Source organism: Manihot esculenta, chromosome 14, assembly GCF_001659605.2.
Source record: "Manihot esculenta cultivar AM560-2 chromosome 14, M.esculenta_v8, whole genome shotgun sequence".
Lineage (NCBI taxonomy): Eukaryota > Viridiplantae > Streptophyta > Magnoliopsida > Malpighiales > Euphorbiaceae > Manihot > Manihot esculenta.
In genome coordinates, this window is record NC_035174.2 from 8583261 (window position 1) to 8605938 (window position 22678).

The 22678-nt window shown below is 39.2% G+C and overlaps 1 protein-coding gene across 1 annotated transcript; it reads left to right on the forward strand.

The window, feature by feature from the left end:
* The first annotated feature begins 20714 nt into the window (after positions 1 to 20714).
* Positions 20715 to 22404, forward strand: LOC110600221 (adenylate isopentenyltransferase). The gene has a single exon (XM_021737015.2). It carries the CDS (start codon positions 20958 to 20960, stop codon positions 22050 to 22052), a length of 1095 nt encoding a protein of 364 aa, XP_021592707.1. The 5' UTR covers positions 20715 to 20957; the 3' UTR covers positions 22053 to 22404.
* Positions 22405 to 22678: the final 274 nt, after the last annotated feature.

The window sequence follows — 22678 nt, forward strand, 5'->3', positions numbered from 1 at the left end:
AGGCAGACATTGTCCAAGTTTTATTTTTCTCCAGGGCATCAAGTTCCATTTGCATGGCATTGATCCAATTAATTTCTTTTGCAGCTTGCTTGTAATAATAAGGTTCCTGGATTTGAGACACTTGTGCCTGGAAAGCATTATAAGAAGTGGAAAAAATAATATGGGGAGGATAAGTGTTAGCAGAATTTACAGAATTACAGACAGTAAAGGCAGCATTGCTGTTGGATATATTGGAAGGAACAATGAAATTAGTTAGCCATTTTTGTGTTTGTTTTACTCTTGTGCTTGTCCTAACTGGTTGGGATAGTGAAGACTCAGGCATAGTAATTTCTGTAGATAAAGGTTCTAACTCAATATTTGGTTCAACAGGAGTTGAATTATGTATTGGTGATGACAAACCCATGGATGGGGTTGGAAAAGACAAGGATATATCAGAGACGTTTGCATTGGGAATTTGATATGTAAGAGGATTGAAAGAAGGTTCAATAGGAATAGAGGAAGAATGTATAGCCATTTCATCTACTATACATTCAGGCAAACAGAAGTCTGTAACAGATGAAGGGTTAGTGAGATGAAAGGGAAACACATTTTCATGAAATCTAACATCTCTGGAAATGTAAATTTGTTTGGTATGAAGATTATATAGTTTGTATCCTCTCTGTTATGGACCATAGCCCAATAGGACACTTGGTAGACCTCTGACAGAAAATTTTGTTTTGCCAGGAGACAGATTTGTGGCAAAACATAAACTTCCTATAACTCTCAGATAATCAAGTTTGGGTTTATGACCACAAACTAACTCATATGGACTTTTCCATTTTAAAATTTCCGATGGTAGTCTATTAATCAAATGTGTGGCAGTTAAAAGAGTTTCTGACAAAAAATGTGAAGGAAACTTGGATTGAAACATTAAGGACCTTGCCACTTGTAGCAAATACTTGTGTTTCCTTTCAACAACTCCATTTTGCTGTGGAGTATATACGCATGTCCTTTGGTGTCTAATACCTTTAGAACTAAACAAGGAAAAACAGTCATTGCTTAAGAATTCAGAACCATTATCTGTTCTGACAGTTTTGACATGAGTTTTGAACTGATTTTCAATATGAGCAAGGAAATGGGTTAACACAGAAGGTACTTGAGTTTTGAAATTTAACATATAGGTCCAAGTGAACCTAGAATGATCATCAACAATGGTGAACATATAATATGCACTTGTCACAAATTTAATTCTATATGGTCCCCATAGATCCATATGTAACAATTCAAAGATAGTGAGAGAATGTTCAACTTTGGAGGGAAACACAAGTCTTTCTTGTTTAGCCATTGGGCAAACAGTACAAGGAAGTACATCACTGCTAATGATGGGTACAACAGATAAATGCCTCATTTTATTGGTAGAAGGATGCCCTAATCTGCTATGCCAAAGCTGAAACAAGTGAGGTTCATGTGTTGTACAAGCATTATTTACTTTTGTAATGGAAAAGGACTGTATGTTGATATGATAAAAACTACCAACAACTAATCCAACAGCAATTTCTTCTTTACTCTGCAAATCCTGCAACACAAAGTGGTCAGGATATTGAGTAACAAAGATTTTACAGGTAAAGGCAAGGTAATTCACAGACAAAAGATTGCAATGAAAATCTGTGATGTAAAGTGTATTGAACAAGGTAATTCTAGGTGAAAGTTGAATGGTTCCAATGTGGGTAACAAGTTTTGTTCTTCCATCTGGTAGTCTGACATGTCTAGGTGTTTTTAGCTTGGAAATGGAATCAAAAAGGGCAAGGTCACCAGACATATGGTCTGTGGCACCTGAGTCAACAATCCAGGTTCCTTTATCCATACATTTAAAGTTGCTAGAGCAATTAACAGAAGCAATACCTGCAAAGCTTGAAGCATGATGTGTAGTGGCAACCTCCTCAACACTTGACTGGATAGATTTCCCTTTAAGAGCCTTTGATATCTCAAATTGCACTATTCTGGAGATACTATCTGTCATATTGTCAGTGACAGTATGAGGAGCATTAGTAGTTTCAGTATCCAAAGGAGATTCAGCTATGGTATTAAAGGCTACTGTATTGTTGGATTTTGCTCCATATTTCTGCTTCTTGAAGTCAGAAAACCATTCTGGATAGCCATGGAGTTTAAAGCATTTCTCCTTCAAGTGTCCAGAGGTCTGACAAAAATCACAGTACCTGTCCGCTTTGTTCTTAGAATTAAACTTACTGTCACCTGAAGATTGCCTTCTAGAGTTGTTGAATCTCTGAGCAGCCATAATAGTTGTGATGTCAGAAGATTCAGGAAATGTTACTTGAATTTCTTTCTGTTTTTCTACATTTTGTACCATTCCATATGCCTTACTTGCAGAAGGTAATGGATCAAGCAACAAAATCTGATTAGACACATGCTCATATTGATGATTCAGGCACATGAGAAACTGTATCAATCTCTCCCTTTCTTCAAAAGCAGTTAATTCCTTAGCTACACCGCAAGCACATGGTGGCAAGGGACAAAGTACTGACAATTCATCACAACATCTTTTCAATTTGTTATAATAAGCAGCAAGAGTCATAGATCCTTGGCTTATATTAGCCAATTCTTTCTTGATTTGGAAAAATAAAGGACCATTACTTTCCCCAAATCTCTCAGCTATGTCATTCCATAGATCATGAGCAGATGGTGCATACAGAAATCCATCTGATAGATCTCTAGTAATTGAGTTTAAAATCCATGAAATGATCATAGAATCTACTGTTATCCATTTCTTATATTCAGGAGCGTCAGAATTAGGTTTAGATATCTTGCCTGTAACAAATCCAAGCTTATCTTTGACTCTTAAGGCAATTATTATGGATCTTGTCCAAGACAAGTAGTTTGGACCAGTGAGAGGATTACTAACCAGTTTTATTCCAGGATTATCTGAATTTGACAGTGTTAATGCTGATTTAAGCTCTGGATTAAGCGTTACATTTGCAGCAGTAGGGTTTGTAGCATTTTCCATCTCATACAATCAACAAGGATCACAAAGAAAGCTATCTCAGACACGATCCACAAGGATCAAGAATGATCACAAAAGGCAACAAAAAATATGAAGAAGAAATGGAGTTTCAAAGCAAACTGTCTAAGCTTTTGCTCTGATATTATGAGAAGAAATGAAGAATTTCTCATTAATGATCAAAAAATGATTACAATTGTACAACCCGTCAATCTAAGCTCCTGCTTTTACTATTTATACAACTCTTAACTAATCCAGAATCTTCCATTCTAACTAACTATTAAAACAGAATTGGCGCTAAATTTGGCTCATAAATTAAACAGTTGTTTTGAAACACTTCATTGCTAAGTAACTTGAGAGAAATTAGTTGTAACTCCTTTAGAGAGAAGTCTACTTAAGAGAAATATGTTACAACTGTAAAATAACAGCAAATAAGCTCTGAAAGTTGCTGGAAGCTACTGGAAGCTGTTGTTGTTGCTGTCATTGCCACATTGCTGAAGTTACTGCAATGTATATATTAACACATTCTTCTTTATTACTATCAAAGAAGGCGATGACAACCGATGATTTAAGTGGCTTATGAAGGCGAATAGCTAAAAAAAAAAAGAAAAAGAAAGCGTTGAGAGAGAGAAGGGTGGCCGAAGAAGAAACGATGAAAGAGTGAGTGAGAGAGAGAATTGAAAGGTTAAAAAAATTAATAAATGTAAGATTTAATTTAAAAAATAAGAGTTATTTAGTATTTTTCTAAATATAGTAACGATAAAAATGAATAAAAGGATTATACAGTTATATTATATTATACTTATTAATTATTATAAATTTTATATAAATTCACCATAATTAATTTTTCGGAAAACCTTTGTGAAGCCCATCTCTCTCTTTCTCTTGTCATTTCTATAGCAAGATGTAGTAGTAGAGTTAGCGTTGACAAAAGAAACTGTATCTAAACTATATACGATTAATTAAATTAGTACGTACATGATTGGCGTAGAGTTTTGATAATTAATTGAAATTAATTAATGTCAACATCGTGAATAAGCTTAAATTAATCATCCTGCAAGTTGTAATAAAAATAATTTAATTAGGATTTGATGTGAGCAATGAGAAAGGACATGCAGATTAAGACCCACCAGACTCTACTAACCAGTTACTTGGATGACAAATCATCGCTTCACGTGAATTCAAGGAAGAGATGGTGTCAAGTAGTTGACTTACTGATTTTTATACAAAGATTAATGGTACGTGAAAGCAGGGTGATGATCATTAAGTTGTTAATTATTTATTATCGTATATATTAATTAGCAGCCTATATATATACTGTTTAATACTTAAATAATTAATTCAATAATAAGGAGGAGGTATGTAGGGGAATTTCTTATTTGGACATAAATAAAATATGAAATATTCTGAGATGAAATTATGAAAAGAGGACTATATATTGAAACCTTGGACTTAAAAGACAAGCAACTTTAGAAAGCTTTACATGTTAGATGAAATTTCAAGCTTACAAGGATCTGCATATCCTTGGTGGGTCTAGGTCTAGGATGTCCAATCGTCGGCGTTCTATCATTTCTTTTTATTAAATTAAGATCATTTAAAATAATAATGACTTGTTTAATTTAATTATGGAATATAATTAATAACATATTTTAATAAATCATGTTTAATAAAATTATGGTAGATTTAACTTTGATTAAATTTTGAAAATTTAAATTTCATAATAATACATTTTAAATTCTTTAATCATTATATTTACAGATTTAATCTGATCATAAATATATTTAAATAAATTTAAGGGGTTTTAAATTTTATTTTTTTAATTTTTAATTTTTTATTAAAAAAAATTCTTCAACCCTTATGTTATTATAATAATTTAAGAATGTCATCAATGACAATTCCACCAGAAAGTAATTAATTTTACGATTTTTATAATATGAATATTAAATAATAAATTTTTTTTTAACCTATATATTCGAGCAAGTGATAATTATTTGCGTTCTATGTTCTAAAAGCATGCGGAGAATATGTCCTCTTTCTTTTTTTTCGTTTTTTTTATCGAACTCTTTCTCCAAAGACGCCTGCCTTTTTCTTTTTTTATGAAAAATAGAAAATCTGGCGACTCGAGTTTATGGCCCGCCAACTATCAAATCTATTAACCCCACCTCATCAATGGAAAAACTATCAAACCAAATTATATATTAACGATTACAGTGAAACTTACATAAAGTTATTAATGATTATAATAAAATTACAGTATATACAATGAATTATGTTATAATTTTTTAAAAAAATCTTTTTTCAATTTTTATAAATATGACGTTTTAACATAAAATTTAATTTATAATATTAAAATTATTAGCTTCACATGAAATTGCAATGTGAACTTGATACTAAAAAACACACGAACCGAGGAATAAGATAATGATGGTAGTGAATTTCAGAAGGTAAAAAAAAAGAGAGAGTAATGATTTTTTTTTCTATCTTCTCAAGAAGAACAATGATGATTGTGATTAGATTGTCAACTCTAATTAATTTCCACTTTTCAACACTGAAACTGATTGATTTGAAGTTGAACACCGCAGCTTGAGTACTCTTTTAACTCAAATTTCTACCTGATAAAAAGCGGATTTCTACCTCAAACAACGAATCTGCATGCAATTCTTGAACTTAAAAACCCAACACATTCACATGCAGTGGCATTAAAGAATGTTTTCACCTCTCGTTTGTTCATGCTCAATAAGTTTTCTGATACTGTACGTAAACTTTTAAATTTTGGTTTGATTGATGGATGGATGGATAGACATGATTGATATTTACATGTTGTGACATTGGTCCAGGGTTTTAAAGATAGGCTTTAAATTAGGAGATGACTGAGATATTTTCATGATTATTGATCAAGAAAATGTTACTCTGGCCGGTGATCAAGTCTTCGGTCGTGTAGTATATATCAACTCTCATAAGTACGAAGCTCATTGAAAATGGGAGGTGGCCGGAACTTTTTAGAAAGAGAGAGAGTTCAAATTTGAAGCTAATATAACGCTGCGGTCCATTGCATGACGGAACAAGTGTGAACTTCCCAAGTGCTAAATCTCTTTTTGCAGCTCTGGATCCTCATTTGTTCCCAATTTCTACCTTTCGAAATTTGTTTTTTTTTTTAAAAAATCATAATTAGGAATTCAATCTATGAAGTCAAAAGAGGAAACGTGTATTTTATGTATTTAGTAAGTGAATTTCACTGACTATTTTATTTTTAAGTCTAAGTAAAAAAAAAAAAAAAACAAAAGGGACTGTGCAGGTGATTGCTAAATTCAATTCAATTTATTCGTGGAGAATTAGATGAAGTGAATGAACGATCTTTCGATACTATTTTAATTCAAATAATTAAAAACGGAAAGCAAGGGAACAAAAAGATCGTAAAAAATGCTCTTAATTTTTCATATTTTTTATTATTTAAGTATAATTATATATTATTTGAATATAAAAAAAAATGTTTTCTTAATTATCAGCGGTAAGTCCCTCCCCGTTAAAAATTTTCTAACAAAGTGGGCGACGTCCCTATCTCTGCTGTTGTCAATTCTGTCATTTTCATGATAGATTCACTTTATTTATTATTTATTTTTTAAAAAATAAAAATTTACTCGTTAGCTGTGAGTTCACGGTGATAGTGGATATATACACATATCCATTATCACTAGGAAATTAAAAATCTTTTCCACTCCATTAATTATATAATTTTTATGAAAATTATTTTTTCCATTTTATAATTTTTATACCAAGGAAAGAACGTGATATAGAGTGAGAAGTTTTAAAGCTATTTTCGGGTTTTTATTAAATTAGGGGTTGATGATTTGAGATCCAAAAAATAGAGTTTTACAAAAGTTTTATGAACTTAGAAAATCTTAGATCTAGAGGAGGGCAATCCTCCTCTTATATATTTTCTTCTCCCTCACGCGAGATGACCTTTCCGTTATAGGACCACCTACCCCTTGGTGCAGGTCCATACGTATGGATAACCCCAGGACCATCCCTGTGTCAGGCAAGCATTTAATTTCCTTCGGCGTGCGAGTGGACAGGGCTGCGACATGACTGGACCCGCAGTCTTTTCTTCTTGTAACCGGGTTTGAGGGAAAAGGATCGGAACCTAGGAAAGGGCTGGCTTTAAAGCTGAAATAGGCCGGGCCGGTCTGATTGAGTGACTTAAACAGGAGTCCGATCAGGAGGATGAAAGGGTTGGGCCTGCCTTATTCGGGGGCTTAGGAGCCTCCTGATTGTGGGCTGCTATTATCGGCCCGGCCTCATAATGGGATTGAGAAATCCAGCGGTCATCAAATGCCCCTTTACCTTCTCATCAGTTATTGCCCAACTGATGAGGGGGTAAATACCGAGAATCATTATGACCGCGCCATCTAAATACAGTTTACCTCAGAACACCCTTTCACCTTATCGTCATATCGATTTCCAAATTTTCTCTGTCTTCTCCCAGTTCCTGCTTTCCTCGGTCATTCGTGCACGCTGCTATCTGTGCTCCTCTGTCTTTATTTTCACGGTACGTTTCTTCTTTTACGTTAGTGCCCCTTGCCAAAAGGGGAGAATCGTTCTCCTCGATCCTCATCCTTCTGGTTTAATCGACTCTCAAAAAGATGTGAGCTTGATTTTGTCTTCCTTCGAATCTGTTTATCTGAGCTGGGGGTTCACACCCACGGCGCGTCTGTTCATCGCCTTCTTCAGGGGGGTCAAGATAAGCCAAAAATCTTATTATTTTGTCCCCGTGGAGGCCCGTTTTAATCTTGCTTTTGTGATTTTCACCGAGAAGTCTTCTGACTTGCCCTGATTTTGGATTTTTTGCAACTTCTGAAATGAAAATGGATCAGATTAAACCCTCTAAGAATTTCGTGCTCTCCTGGTAAGACATGAATACTGCCTCGGGCGCCTTCCTGGCGGGGCGATCGAGGGAGGAGACTTCCCAACAAGTGGCCGAAGTAAGATCGTCCAAGTCGTCTTTCCGGCCTCCTTCCCCTGCTCCTACCCGAGCTCCGAAGCTGGGCCCTCGAGATGCTAAATCTTCAAGGTTGTCAAGCTGCAGCAAGTCGGGCTCGGCCACTCAAGCTGTTCAAGCCCCTAGGTCTCCACAGACTTTGAGATCGAGCGAGAACTCCGGGTTGACGGGGATGAAGCCTGCCTTGCCCTCTGGTGATGACCTTAGAGGGGGACTCGAGACCTCCACAGCTGAGGTGAAGGTCTTTGCAAGTGAGACTAAGATCGCGCCTGTGGGGAATGTTCAGGGGACCCCAGTCGAGGGTGTTCAGGTTACAGAGGAGAGGGAGTCCGGTTCTGCAGATGGCGGGAGTGTAGCGGAGGAGGTCGGGGGCAAGCGTCCTGCCCCTACTGAAGTGCCTGCCCCAGTTCCCATTCCAAAGGAGTCCCGGGCTTCTAGGAGACCGGCTCCTGTCCTCCCTCCTCTTGAGAAGAAAAAGGACGCTCCCGTGGTATCTCTGATGTCTGCTCCTGACTCAAATTCAGGGAATAACATAATTTTTGAAGTTTATTATGGAATACAAGATGCGGCTCACACATGTAATATAAAGCAGATCATGGTAGATTCGTGTCAGGATTTCCTTGCTGGGAATGGTGAAGATGATCAGTTTGCTGTTGATTTTGATGTAGAGCGCTTGTGCTATGAGAAACAGAGATCTGCTGCACTCAGTCAAGCTTCCGTTGATGCTTTCCGATATGTGTTCCGTGATATTCAAAGTTTAACTTACAAATATGCAAGTAGGGACAACACGTTGATGGCTATGTTTAAACCAGGAAACAAGGGTAATCTGCTAAAATTAGTCCAACATAGTATGTGTGTAGGTTTGCAACATTTACTTGTTCCATTGCCCTTCAGAATGCTTTACCGGCTTTCTTGTGCTGCTTTAAGTAAACAAAAGGGTGACAACGCTACTGAATTTGCCAAGTGTCATATCCCATCTGTTGTCGTTGAAGGTTCTCTTTTATCCGGCTTGAATCTCCTTTTGAGGGTACTGGGAGTTTTGAGCCAGAGAGTGCTGGGTCTCCCACAATCAGCAATGTAGATAGTATAAATGCATATTATGTAGATGATAGCGCCTCTAGGCATGTGAGTCCTTTAAGGACGGTCTTCCTTCTATTCCGCGTAGGTGATGAGAATAGGCTGTAATATACTTTTCTTTTAATGAACATTTATTTCTGTCTCTTACTTCATGTTCATACCTGAGTTATTTCCTGTCTTGTGTTTATGCTTCAATTTTTTTGCCTTTGTCTGTTTTTTAATACTCTACCGAGCTATCTAAACTATTACAAGCACAATTTGTTCAAATTTTTTCAGAATGAAATACTCAAACTATTCCCCGTAATTCATAAGGAATTGGGCACACAGTCCCTTACCGCTTGGTTTTAAGCTAACCAGGGCTGAAGACTCAGCCCAAGACTTGGCTTCTGGCTTGTAAATTTCTTCAATTTCATATGGGCCTTCTCACCTGTAGGCTTTTTCCGAGCTGGATTTACCGTAAGGATAAGACTCTGAGCTGTGCTCCTTTACGGGTTTTGACCCCATTAGGTCCTCAGCCTGAGCTCGGTTTTTAACAGTTGACCAGTCGTCCTCAGTTTTCTTTTCATTACTTCATGCATATGATCTCAGGCGTATAGCCTTTGTATAATCAAAGTAAAATGGATCATGTACCTTTTAAGGGGATAAACAGGGCTGGCCTTCTTAGTTTTAGCTCTGTTCCGACAGGATTTGAGGCTGAGGCCTTATCTTCTCACGCCATTGGACCTTTTCTTAGCTTATAGGAGGTGTGTTTTCTTCAGTTTGATTTTTGAGCTTTATGAGCTCGGCTTTCTTTTGCTTGGTTTTCTGAGTTCATGTTTTTAGGTCGGCATTTTTGGCCTCTTGTTGTCTTTGTCTTTTGATGATTTAGTTCTCGGGTATGCCTCGGCTGGGTTCTTCGTTGCTTAGATCTTCCTTTAGATTAGCCGAGCTGGTTTAGTGCCATCAATCAATCTTTGGGGTCGGTGTCTTAATAGCTTGTAATCTGAGTTTGGATTTAAACTTTTTATTTCTGCCTTAGTATCTTTTTGAGGTCGGCATGGCACTTTGCCTCCTTTGGCTGTCGTATGAGGTCTGAGTCCCTTTCTTTTAGGACCTGAGTTCCTTTGGGAGGTCGGGGTCTAGCTTTGCTCCGGGAGATCTCGGGGATCTCACCGGCCGTTTTTGCTCCGGGAGATCTCGGGGATCTCACCGGCCGTTTTTGCTCCGGGAGATCTCGGGGATCTCACCGGCCGTTTTTGCTCCGAGAGATCTTGGGGATCTCACCGGCCATTTTTGCTCTAGGAGATCTCGGGGATCTCACCGGCCGTTTTTGCTCCGGGAGATCTCGGGGATCTCACCGGCCGTTTTTGCTCTGGGAGATCTTAGGGATCTCATCGGCCGTTTTTGCTCCGGGAGATCTTGGAGATCTCACCGGCCGTTTTTGCTCCGGGAGATCTTGGGGATCTCACCGGCCGTTTTGTGCCAGGAGATCTTAGGGATCCTGGTCTTGTACCTCCTTGAGATCTTCTGTAAGATTCGGGCTCTGTGGCCTTACTGCCGCTTCGTTATCTCTGCCAGTTTTATGGTAGCGGGGGTACTTTGAGAGCCCGGTCACCTACCTCATTGAGGTTTTCTGGGATCTGTTCTTTTCTTTTTCTGAGAGAGTTAATACTCACAGTAATAGAGATAATCATTGCTTTGTCAAAAGGTGGTGTTATTCCATTCATTCATGCTTTCATAATACAAGAATTTCTTTTTACAAATATTCTAAGGGAAGTACCTCTTTAGGTGCTGGATATTCCAGGCGTGAGGCTCAGGGTTTTCCTGCAGATCCTCGATTCGATATACCCTTGACTTGACTACTTTTGCTATTCTGAAAGGGCCCTCCCAAGTCGGTGCCAATTTGCCTACCGCCGCTCTTTTTCCTGTAGCCTCCAGGTTTCTCAGGGCCAAGTCTCCTGTCTTCAGACTTCTTTCCCTGACCCTTTGATTGTAATAACGGGCCGCTCTTTCTTGATAAGCGGCAGTTCGGATTTGGGCTTCCTCCCTGACTTCCTCCAGGGCATCAAGGTTACTTCTTAGCTTATCACTATTCGCGTTCTCATCATGAAACTGGACCCGATGTGTAGGGACTTGTAACTCAATTGGGACTACGGCTTTAGTGCCAAATACAAGTGCAAAAGGCATTTCTTTAGTGGACAACCTGGGAGTAGTTCGGAGTGTCCACAAGATGCTATTGAGTTCTTCTGCCCAGTTTGCCTTTGCCCCATCCAGCCTCTTCTTTAACCCCTGGAGGATAGCTCTGTTGGTGACCTCCGTCTGGCCGTTGGTCTGAGGATGAGCTACTGAGGAGAATTTGTGCCATATGCCCATGTTTGCTGTGAACGCTCTGAAGGCACTGCAGTCGAATTGTCTGCCGTTATCTGAGATGAGCACCCTCGGTACTCCAAACCTGCAGATGATATTCCCCCATACAAAATCTATCATCTTGCGAGCTGTTATCGTGGGGATTTCTTCCGCCTCTGGCCATTTCGAGAAGTACTCCACAGCCACTACTACAAACTTTTTCTGCCCCGTGGTCTTGGGAAAGGGTCCCAGGATGTCTATTCCCTACTGCGAGAATGGCCACGGGCTGGAGATGCTGGATTGAGGAGTGGCTGGGACATTGATGGCGTTGGCAAATCTCTGGCAGACATCACATCTTCGGACAAACTCTTTTGCTTCCTTCTTAACGGTGGGCCAGTAGTACCCTTGCCTGAATATCTTATTAGCCAGCGTTCCTGCTCCTTCGTGAGCTCCGCACATTCCTCTATGTATTTCCTCCATCACTTTTATTGCCTCCTCCGGGCTTACACATCGGAGCCACGCGTTGGATTTCCCCCTTCTGTACAAAGTCCCCCTTACTGCCTGATAGTTAGCGGCGCGAGCTGCTATCTTTTTTACTTCGTTCTTATCTTCAGGAAGCTTTCCTTTTTCTAGGTATTCCAAGTACGGGGTCATCCAGTTCTGGTTTTGCTCCACCTGAAATACAGTGACTGTTTTATTAAAAGCAGGCGTGCTAACATACTGTATGTATACCTCATCAGGAAGTTGTTCTAGTTCTTCTTTGTTCAATCGACTGAGCAAGTCTGCTTCCTCATTCTCCTCTCGGGGTATTCTTTGGTATTTAACTGTGACTTCCTGACCCTTGAACTCGACTTCTATGGCTTTTACCTTTGCCAGGTGATTCTGCATGGTTGGGTCTCTGGCCTGATATGTCCCGGTTATCTGATTAATCACCAGCTAGGAGTCACTATTCACTTCGAGGTCGGTCGCCCCCATCTCCATTGCTACCAGCATCCCATTTATTAGGGCTTCATACTCTGCCACATTATTGGAGGCCTTGAATTCTAGGCGTAGGGCATAGCAAACCTTAAATTCTCCAGGTCCCTTCAACAGTATTCCAGCGCCACTGCCCCCGACGCCTGATGCCCCAACTACGTATAGTTTTCAGTCGCATCTACTGCCCCTTTGTCTCCTTTCCCGACGCTTCAGAAGCTAGCTTACCCAGCCCCTCTTGTTCTTCATTGAATGTGCACTCTGCTATGAAATCAGCCAGGGCCTGAGACTTTATAGCGGTCCGAGGTCGGTACTCTAGACAGTAAGGGCTAATCTTAATAGACCAAGCCAGCATCCGACCTGAGGTTTCTGGCCTGTGCAGAATCTTCTTCAGAGGTTGGTTTGTCATTACTACTCCCTGGTGGCTTTCCAGATAGACCCTAAACTTCCGAACTGCTAGCAACAGAGCGTATGCAATCTTCTCGATGTTCAAATATCTGATCTCAGCATCTTTAAGCACCTTGCTGACATAGAAGACAGACTTCTGCTCCCCTTCTTCCACCTTAACTAACACGGCACTGACGGCTTGTTCTGAGGCTGATAAATAAATCAGAAGCTCTTCTCCCTCCATCGGACTGCTGAGCACATGAGGTGAACTAAGATAACTTTTGAGCTCTTTGAAAGCTTCTCGGCAGTCCTCGGTCCATTCGAAGTTCGGCACTTTCCTCAACTTCTTAAAAAATGGCAAGCATCTTTCAGCCGACCTCGACATGAAGCGATTGAGCGCCACCACTCTCCCGGTAAGTCTCTGGACATCCCTCACACAAGTAGGCTCTGGCATATTCAGGATAGCTTCTACTTTCTCCGGATTGGGCTCAATGCCCTTCCCACTCACCATGTAACCTAGAAACTTTCCTTCTCTGATGAAGAAAGAACACTTTACTGGGTTCAGCCTCATTCTGTACTGTTCTAGTACCTCGAATACCTCTCTTAGATCTATCATGTGCTGTTGGAAGGTTGGGCTTTTGACCACCATATAATCTACATACACTTCTACATTTCTGCCGATCTGATTTTTGAAAATCTTGTTCATCAGTCTTTGGTATGTTGCCCCGGCATTCTTTAGCCCGAAGGGCATGGCCTTATAACAATAAGTCCCATCTTCTGTTATGAACGAGGTTTTTTCTTCATCCGACCTGTCCATTGGAATTTGGTGATACCCAGACATAGCATCCAAAGACGACATGTAATCAAAACCGGCCGTGGAATCGACCATTTTATTAATATCAGGGAGGGGATAACAATCTTTAGGGCAGGCCTGATTCAGGTCAGTAAAATCTATGCACATCCTATATTTGCCATTGGCTTTTTTGACTAATATAGGATTTGCTAACCACTGCGGGTACATGACTTCCCTGATAAAGTCTGCCTCTTCTAACTTTCGTACCTCCTCTCTGGTGGCCTGTTGCTTCTCCCTTCCTACTACCCTTTTCTTCTGCTTCACCGGTGTAGCTTTAGGGAGGACATTCAGCTTGTGCGTCATCACCTCGAGGTCAATCCCGGGCATGTCAGAAGGCTTCCAGGAGAAGCTTGACACGTGACCTCGAATCAGGGCCATGACTTCAGTTTTATGCTCCTTAGTCAGGCCGGCGTTAAGACTGAAGACCTTATCCGTCTCGATTTCTGATAGAGGAAAAGTTTCCAGCTCTCCGACCAGCTTTGTTCTGGCCTCTTTTTTCTCGTCCCTAACCTCCAGGACTTCTGAGTCAAGCCTTTCTGCTGCCGAGCTCGGCTCTGATACCGTGGCCAGATACACTACTCTCGCCTCCTCCTGACTTCCTCTAACTACACCCAATCCTGCCTCTGTTGGGAACTTCATAGCCAGATATCTGATGCTGGTTATGGCCTCAAAGTCAAACAGCGCAGGTCTCCCCAAGATTGCGTTGTAGCTCAATGGGAGTTTGACCACTAAGAACATCGCATAGTGAGTGCGAGTCCTTGGTGCCTCTCCTAAAGTGAGAGCCAGCTTTAACTTCCCCTCCACCGGCACCGGGATTCCTCTGAGCCCTTTTACTGGGGCCTGGTCCCAGACTAGTTGCTCCTCAGGAATTTCCATCTGCTGGAAGACCCGGTACGGCAGTAGATTCACCTTGCTCCCGTCATCCACCAAGATTTTCTTCACCCGGTAATTGTGGATGACGGCTTCAATTACCAAAGCGTCGTCGTGAGGCTTCTGAACACCTTGAGCATCTTCCGGAGAGAAAGTGATGGCCAATGGAGAGTGCTCGACGACCTGCATAACCTCGGCATTGCTGCTTTCCCCCTCTCGACTCCTCTTTTTCCCTCTTCGGCTCATTCGACCTCCGGTGCCCCCAATAATCATGTTGATGGTCCCACTGGACCCATCATTCACTGGTCCTACTCCCGCTCTCCTAGGGGTTTGCACCGCTGGGTTGGGCTGAGGTCTCTGTCCCTCCGGTTTCTTCACAAAATTTCTGAGGTGTCCCCTTTTTATCAACCTCTCGATCTCAGCAATCAACTGGTAATAGTTGTTGGTGTCATAGCCGTGTGTGCGATGATACTGACAGTATTTGTCAGGATCTCACTGGTTTGCTTCAGCTTTCATAGGTCTGGGCCATTGAAGGAACTCCTTGTCCTGTATTGCCATGAGCACCTCGGCTCTGGAGGCGTTGAGCGGGGTCAGACTCTCTGGAATCCACGGAGGGAGCGATTTCTGTTCTGGAACCCTTGGAGGGTGGGGTCTTTGGTCTCTTCGTTCCCCGGGATGTCTGTAGGTTTCAGGCCTTCTACCTTGCTTCTTCTCCTGCCTCTCCGACCTCTTTTCTTCGGGGGCTTTTCCTCTGTCTTCTACCCCTTTGGCAAACCTGCTCGTCATTAAGGCATCATCCTGCCTTATGTATTTCTCCGCCCTCTTCATGAGCTCTGCCAGTGAGGTCGGAGGTTTCCTGCTCAACGAGCCAAAGAACTCGGGCGAGGTCGTCCCTTTCTGCATGGCCTCTATCGCCCGACTCTCATCCAGCTCGGGAATCTGTAGGGCCTCTGTGTTGAAACGGGCCACGTACTCCCTCAGCGATTCATCCTTCCTCAGCGATTCATCCTTCCTCTGCTTGACTGTCTCTAAGTAACTGGTCTTTCTCTCTGCTGGCACTCCGGCTATGAACCGGCTGATGAAGGCGTTGGCCAGATCCCCGAAACTCCTGATGCTTCCCGCCTCCAGGCTGTTAAACCACGCCCGTGCTGGTCCTGTCAGAGTTGTAGGGAATACCTTGCACATCAAGGCATCCGACAGGGTCTGCAACTCCATAAAAGTTTTATAGTTGAGAACATGCTCCCTCGGGTTGCCAGCCCAGTCATATGCTGCCATAAGAGGCATCATAAACTTCTTGGGGATGATCTCTTGCTGCACCCACTTCGAGAAGGGTGAAGAGGTGGGCAAGAGAGTTTAATTATGATCCTTCGTTCCCAACTCGGCCAAGAGCTGCTCTCTCATCTTTTGCAACTTTTGGTCTACACTCTCCTCCTCCTGCCTGGGTTTCTTTTCCCGGCGATACTCTTCTTCCTCCGCTTCGCTTCTCGTCCACTTGGTTGTTCCGACAGAATAACTGTCGGCCTCGTCATTCTCAATCAACTCCCTCACCCTCCTTCCGTGAACCCTTGCTTCTGGCTCTACTTCTCCACCAGCTCTCCTGCTTCTTTCTCCTATTTCTCGGCTGGTTGTTTGAGGAGGATTGAGGGTAGGTTGGCAAGGTTCATTGGTTATGGGTTCTTCTACCACTGACAACACATTCACCGGGGTGTTAAGGCCCCTTTGTTGCATCATCTGCCCCAACCAGTGAGCGGTATTTTGTAGTTAGAGGGCCATGGTTTGAAGGTCTTGGTTGGATAGAGCAGCTCCAGGCACGTCCCTTGCCAAGCTTGGCGAGGGGTTGAAGGGAATTGGTGTTTGGTTGTTTGGGGTTGTGGGACTGGAAAAAGAGAACTGTTGTCCCTCCTGAGCGGAGCTCAGGTCATTAGGGGTGTTGACAAGATTGTTTTCATTGTGGTTAGCCATCGTGGATCTCAATGGGTATTGTAAGAGTGGAACTCCGGCGATGAAAAGATCTCCTTCGTTCCCGCAGACGGTGCCAATTGATGATTTGAGATCCAGAAAATAGAGTTTTACAAGAGTTTTATGAACTTAGAAAAGCTTAGGTCTTGAGGAGGGCAATCCTCCTCTTATATGTTTTCTTCTCCCTCACGCGAGATGGCCTTTCCACTATAGGACCACCTACCCCTTGGTGCAGGTCCGTACGTATGGATAACTCCAGGACCATCCCTGTGTCAGGCAAGCATTTAATTCCCTTCGGCGTGCGAGTGGACAGGGCTGCGAAATGACTGGACCCGCAGTCTTTTCTTCTTGTAACCGGGTTTGAGGAAAAAGGACCGAAACCTAGGAAAGGACTGACTTTAAGGCTGAAATGGGCCGGGCCGGTCTAATTGAGTGACTTAAACAGGAGTTCGATTAGGAAGATGAACGGGTTGGGCCTGACTTATTCGGGGGCATAGGAGCCTCCTGATTGTGAGCTGCTACTATCGGCCCGGCCTCGTAATGGGATGGAGAAATCCAGCGGTCATCAGGGGTGGGAGATCTTTTATTTGTGTATTTGGGGTTGGAGAAGAATTATTTATGAATTTGGGATTGGACTGTCAGGTAACAACCGAAAAGAGTATCTGGTGTCTATTTGATAGGCGCCAGAGCCTGGCGCCATTTTAAATGGCGCCAGGCTATTATTTATTTATTTTTCATTTTTAAAAATGGTCTGGCGCTACTATAAATGGTGCCAGACCATTATTTATTTTTTTATTTTTAAGAATAGTCTGGCGCCATTTTGAGTAGTGCCAGACCATGATTTTTTTGATTTTATTAATTATTAAAATATTATAATTATATTAATTAATTAATATATTATTTTTATATTATATTAATTTAGTAATTATATTTATATTATATTTTTTTATTATAATAAATTTTTTATAATATATTTTGTTAATTTTAATATATTTTTATAATAATATTATAATTAAATACTAATTATAAATTTATTTATATGTTATTAAATATATATAAAAAACACTTAATTAAATAATTAATAAAAAATAAATAAATAAATTAATATGAATATTTAAAATTATAAAAATTAAATTTATGTTTATTAAAATGGTTTGTGCAGTCGTACATGACCATAGAATAATATTAATTTTATGACAATATTAATTATTAAAATATTATAATTATATTAATTAATTAATATATTATTTTTATATAATATTAATTTAATAAATTTATTTATCTTATATTTTTTATTATAATAAATTTTTATATTATATTTTAATAAATTAATATAATAATATTGTAATTAAATAGTACCGATAATCTTTTATATATTTAATCATGATATTCTAAAATTCAGAATAAGGGGTTTATAGTAGTCATGTAAGATTGGAAAGAAGGTGTTTTTTCTCTTTTATCCTTTTTCCTTTGTCCGCGAGTGACGTCTAACGGCCTGTCTGCTACAGTGTTTCATGTCATCCAGATCCGTATGCACAGAAGCGTCAGGACCCCTCTTCGCACTAGGCGATCATTTAATTCCCTAGCACACATGCGGGGCAGGGCTGTGAATTGACTGGGTTTGCTGTCCTTCTTCAAGTCACATCACCGGGCTGGACTCCTCATGCTGGACCCGGACTCATGGGCGGTCCGATCTGCCTCCGTGTCTGGATCAGGATCGAAGATGCTGGACCGACTAAATGAAGTGGGTTTCTGAGACCTTGGGTGTATTTCACTTTTTCGGGTTTAGCCTCCCCTAGAGTGAGAGAAGTCTGACGGTTATCAAATCATATAATAATATATATTTCATAACTCTCCAAAATATTAGGATATTAACATTATTCTGTAATTATGTACGACTACATAATAGCATTCCAATAAAAATAAATTTAATTTTTATAATTTTAAATATTTATACACTCATATATTAATTAATTAATATAATTATAATATTTTAATAAATAAAACAAATAATAGTCTGGCGCCGCTTACAATGGCGCCGGCCATTCTTAAAAAAAAAAAAATAAATAATGGCCTGGCACCATTTAGAATGGTGCCGGGCTCTGGCGCCTGTCAAATAGGCGCCAGATACTCTTTTCGGCTGCTACTTGGCAATCCAACTCTAAATCCACAAATAATTCTTCTCCAACTCTAAATTTACAAATAAAAGATCTCACACCCTTAATTTGGCAAAAAGTTCGCTATTTCCTTTAATAAATGAAAAAGAAAGTATAAGTAGATATGAGTTTCAGCATCATCGTGATCTCAACTTTTAAACGCCATTGATGAGAGTTATTAGGTGGCTATGTTAGAAGAAGTAAACAGGTAGCTGAAATGAGCACTGAATTGAAGAGGCTCACCACGAAGGAAATAAAATGGTGAAATAATCCCCTGAACCTAACCATCGATGTTTACTCTGCAAAGATACTCTGGAGAAAAAATGAATTGGAGAAACAAAAAAGAGCTTAATTTTGATCCAACTGCAGCAACACCAATTCTACACAGAAAACCAACCTTGCATTTACCGTTGTTGATTCAGGAGACATCGGAGCAAGCATCAACGACAATATAATTATGGAGGATGCAAATCCGAGTCGATATCTAAAAGAAGACAAATGCAGTCCGTTTCTCTTGTAAATATGGAGGATGTGCCTCTATGAACACCCAAAATTTAAGTTCAAAAAAAAAAAAAAATTATTAATACAATTAAAAATAATAAATTTTACGTCATTTTTACTGATAAATAATTCCATTCATATTGTTTATAATTAAAATATTATTTTATTTTTTAAATACATATTGAATAGAAATATATTAAGAAGATGATTAATAAATTAAACCCAACAAAGTTAGATATAATTTGAGATAAATTATAAAAAAAATCTATCTTTACAGAAATAAAATAGTACAATTTTTACACCAGGAAAAACTTATATAAATTAGATTTATTGTGAACTCAAAGCATAAATAAATGAAGTTTTTTTATATAAAAATTAAATAAAATTTACTTATAATTTACAATATAATCTTTGAGTTTTATCAAAATTTGCTATTTAGTCTTTATTTTTTTAATAATAAATAATTTAATTCATAAAATTTTATTTTATTAATAAAATAATTATTTTTTTAATTTATAAAATTTGAATTATTACAAATTATTTAAATTAAAAGAATTAAATTATAATAAAAAATGAAATTCAAAATATTAAATTATTACAATTTAATAGTGAATTTTAATAAAAAATTATTTAATTAATAAAATAAATTTTTAAAATTAAATTATTTATCATAAAAATAATAAAAATTAAATGATAAATTTTATTAAATTTTAAAAACTGTACAATAAATTATCTTTAAATACGCCATCAATACATCAAATTTTGGTTAAAATCAAGTTTGTAGAGCGGAGTTGTCGGTTCCAAAATGGGACCATTTTCCGATCTTCACAATCCATGACATTTTTGCGTTGTAAAATCAATGGGCAGCTATATTTTTTATTAAAAAAAAAAAATCTAACTTCTTTTTTTTTTTTCCAAAATTTTACAAATTCGTTTAAAAGAAATTTTTAAGAGTTGAAATTAATTATTTAAGTTTTATGCTACAGAACTCATTAAAACTGGATAGATTTTTTTAATAATTCGATTTTAAAGTCAAATCAAAAGATTTTTTTATTTCCTTCTTCAAATTTGAAATTTCAACTAAATTGTAGTGCATAATTTTGCTTCAAAATAGACGTAACATATTAAATGTTGAGGTTGAGTAAAAGTTTTTTTTTTTAAAGTACGAAAGATCAGTGTGCGGTTGAGTAAATGTTTAAAACATTATATTATCTTAATTTATTAAATTTTTATTTAAATAGATCAATAAAAAATATTATATATAACAATATATTAAAAATAACTAATGAAGTTTGAAACTTTTAGTGAATTACTATATATTCTGATGGTTATTATTTATTAAATAGTTAATATAAATAAAGTTTTTGTAGGACTTTAGTTTAATTAAATTATTATAAAAAATTAAATGAATTAAATTTTAATTGAAATAAATAAAAAAAAATTATAAAGAACACGGGAATAGTGGGCAATAGAAGGTTAAATTTTGTGGTTACAAAATAAATCCATTTGAAATTTTGAATAATAGTCTTTATTAAAAATAAATAAATAAATAAAAAACAGGAGGAATGCGGAGTGCAGAATTGATGGTATAAATTAAGAGTTTGAAATCTTGTAATTGTATCATTCTTTCTTCTCACAGCCTTTACACAGAGGCCACAGCCAGCCAGCCACCAGGTGCTCTGCTTCTCTCTCTCTCTCTCTCTCTCTCTCTCTGTGGCCAGGCCACGCATAAATTGTCTTCACATTTATTCCGTATATGTCTGTGCAGCTCAGCTTACCACGCCACATCTCACCAAATACCCAAATATGTACCCGCCCACTGACCTTCCTCTCCTCTGACCTCTCTCTCCTCTTCACTCTTTGCCTATGAGACTCCCCTTCCCCACTATTCACTCCCATTGCACTTCCCATGCACTTCCCTCTCTCCCCTTCTCTTTGCCTTTCTTCAAGCCCTCCCCTCGCCGTCCTCCGCGGGGGGTCCGTATGGACTCTTCCGACCGACCCATTTCTACTCTCTCCCTCCGCCGCCAGAAGGACAAGATCCTCGTCATCATGGGAGCCACTGGCTGTGGTAAATCAAAACTCTCTATTGATCTTGCCACCCGGTTTCAAGCAGAAATCATTAACTCCGATAAAATGCAAGTCTACAAAGGACTCGATATAACTACCAACAAAATCCCGATTCACGAGCGTAACGGCGTCGCTCACCATTTGCTAGGCGTCTTTGACCCGCTAGATGGGGAGGTGAGCGCTTCCGAGTTCCGTTTGACGGCTGGGTTGGCTATCTCGGATATTTTATCCAGACAAAAGCTGCCTATGGTAGTTGGTGGGTCCAACTCATTTATTCATGCTCTGGTTGTTGACCGGTTTAATCCCGATTTAGATGTTTTTGGTGGGGCATCGAACCCGGTGTCGACCCAGTTAAGATACAACTGTTGTTTTGTATGGGTGGACGTCTCATTACCTGTCCTCGAGGATTATTTATGCTACAGAGTCGATGAAATGCTGGAGTCGGGGATGCCTGAGGAATTATCGGAGTACTACAGATGGGAAGACCCTGCCAGTCAACCCGGTTTGAGGAAGGCAATAGGAGTGCCAGAATTTGAACGATACTTTAAAAGGTATCCGCCGGGGAGAGCAGGAGCAGGAGCAGGAGGAGGGGAGTGGGACGAGGCACAGAGAAGAGAATACGAGGAGGCGGTGAGGGAGATAAAGGAGAACACGTGTGAACTGGCGAAAAGACAGATAGGTAAAATGATGAGATTAAAAGGGGCGGGATGGGAGCTACAGAGAGTGGACGCGACGGAGGCGTTCAGGGAGGCGATGAAGGTGAGGACGGCGTCAGATAGCAGCAAAAATAATAAAAAAAAGAAAAGAAAGAAGAAGAGGTGGATGGAGGTTTGGGAGAGAGATGTGGTTCAGCCAAGCATGAAGATTGTGAACCGCTTCTTGGAGGAGTAGGTTTTCCATCCAGCTTTTTCCAGCTATCATTTTTCAGTTTTAAAAAAATTTCCTTCTCTCTCTCTCTCTCTCTCTCTCTCTCTCTCTCTGTCTTTCTTTCTCAACATTTTCTTTTCTTTTCTTTTCTTTCCCTAGAAAAAGGATACAAAGAAAATTAAGACCAAAACGGTAGTCAGTTTTGCAGCATTAGGACACCATTGACCCCTGCAGTTGCTCTGTTTATGAGAATGGGTTACTTGAGTTAAAACATAATACAGGGGAAAAAAACAAGAATTTTTGAATTCTGGAGAGATACATTGAGTGGTCTTTTTGAATGTTATTTGTTAATACCCAACAGAGTGGTTTGGTGTTATTTTATATATATAAATATATATATATATATATATTTTTTTTTTTCTGAAAAGAATATTAATTGAAGTTGTGAGGCATAGTAAATAAGCTGCTTCAAAAGTAGAGACTTTTGTTGTGCAGGCCTTTTTTCTGGTCATTTGGTGTAATAAGACACATTTTCTCTCACAATGCCTCCAAAACAGACCTTTCCCTTTAAACCCTTTTTGGTGTTTAGTGACTTTCTCTGCTCTGTGCTAATATATCACATTTGATGATTGATTTTAAATGGATTTTTC

Coding starts and splice junctions, on each gene's coding strand:
- LOC110600221 (XM_021737015.2), top strand. CDS start 20,958: ATGAGACTCCCCTTCCCCACTATTCACTCCCATTGCACTTCCCATGCA.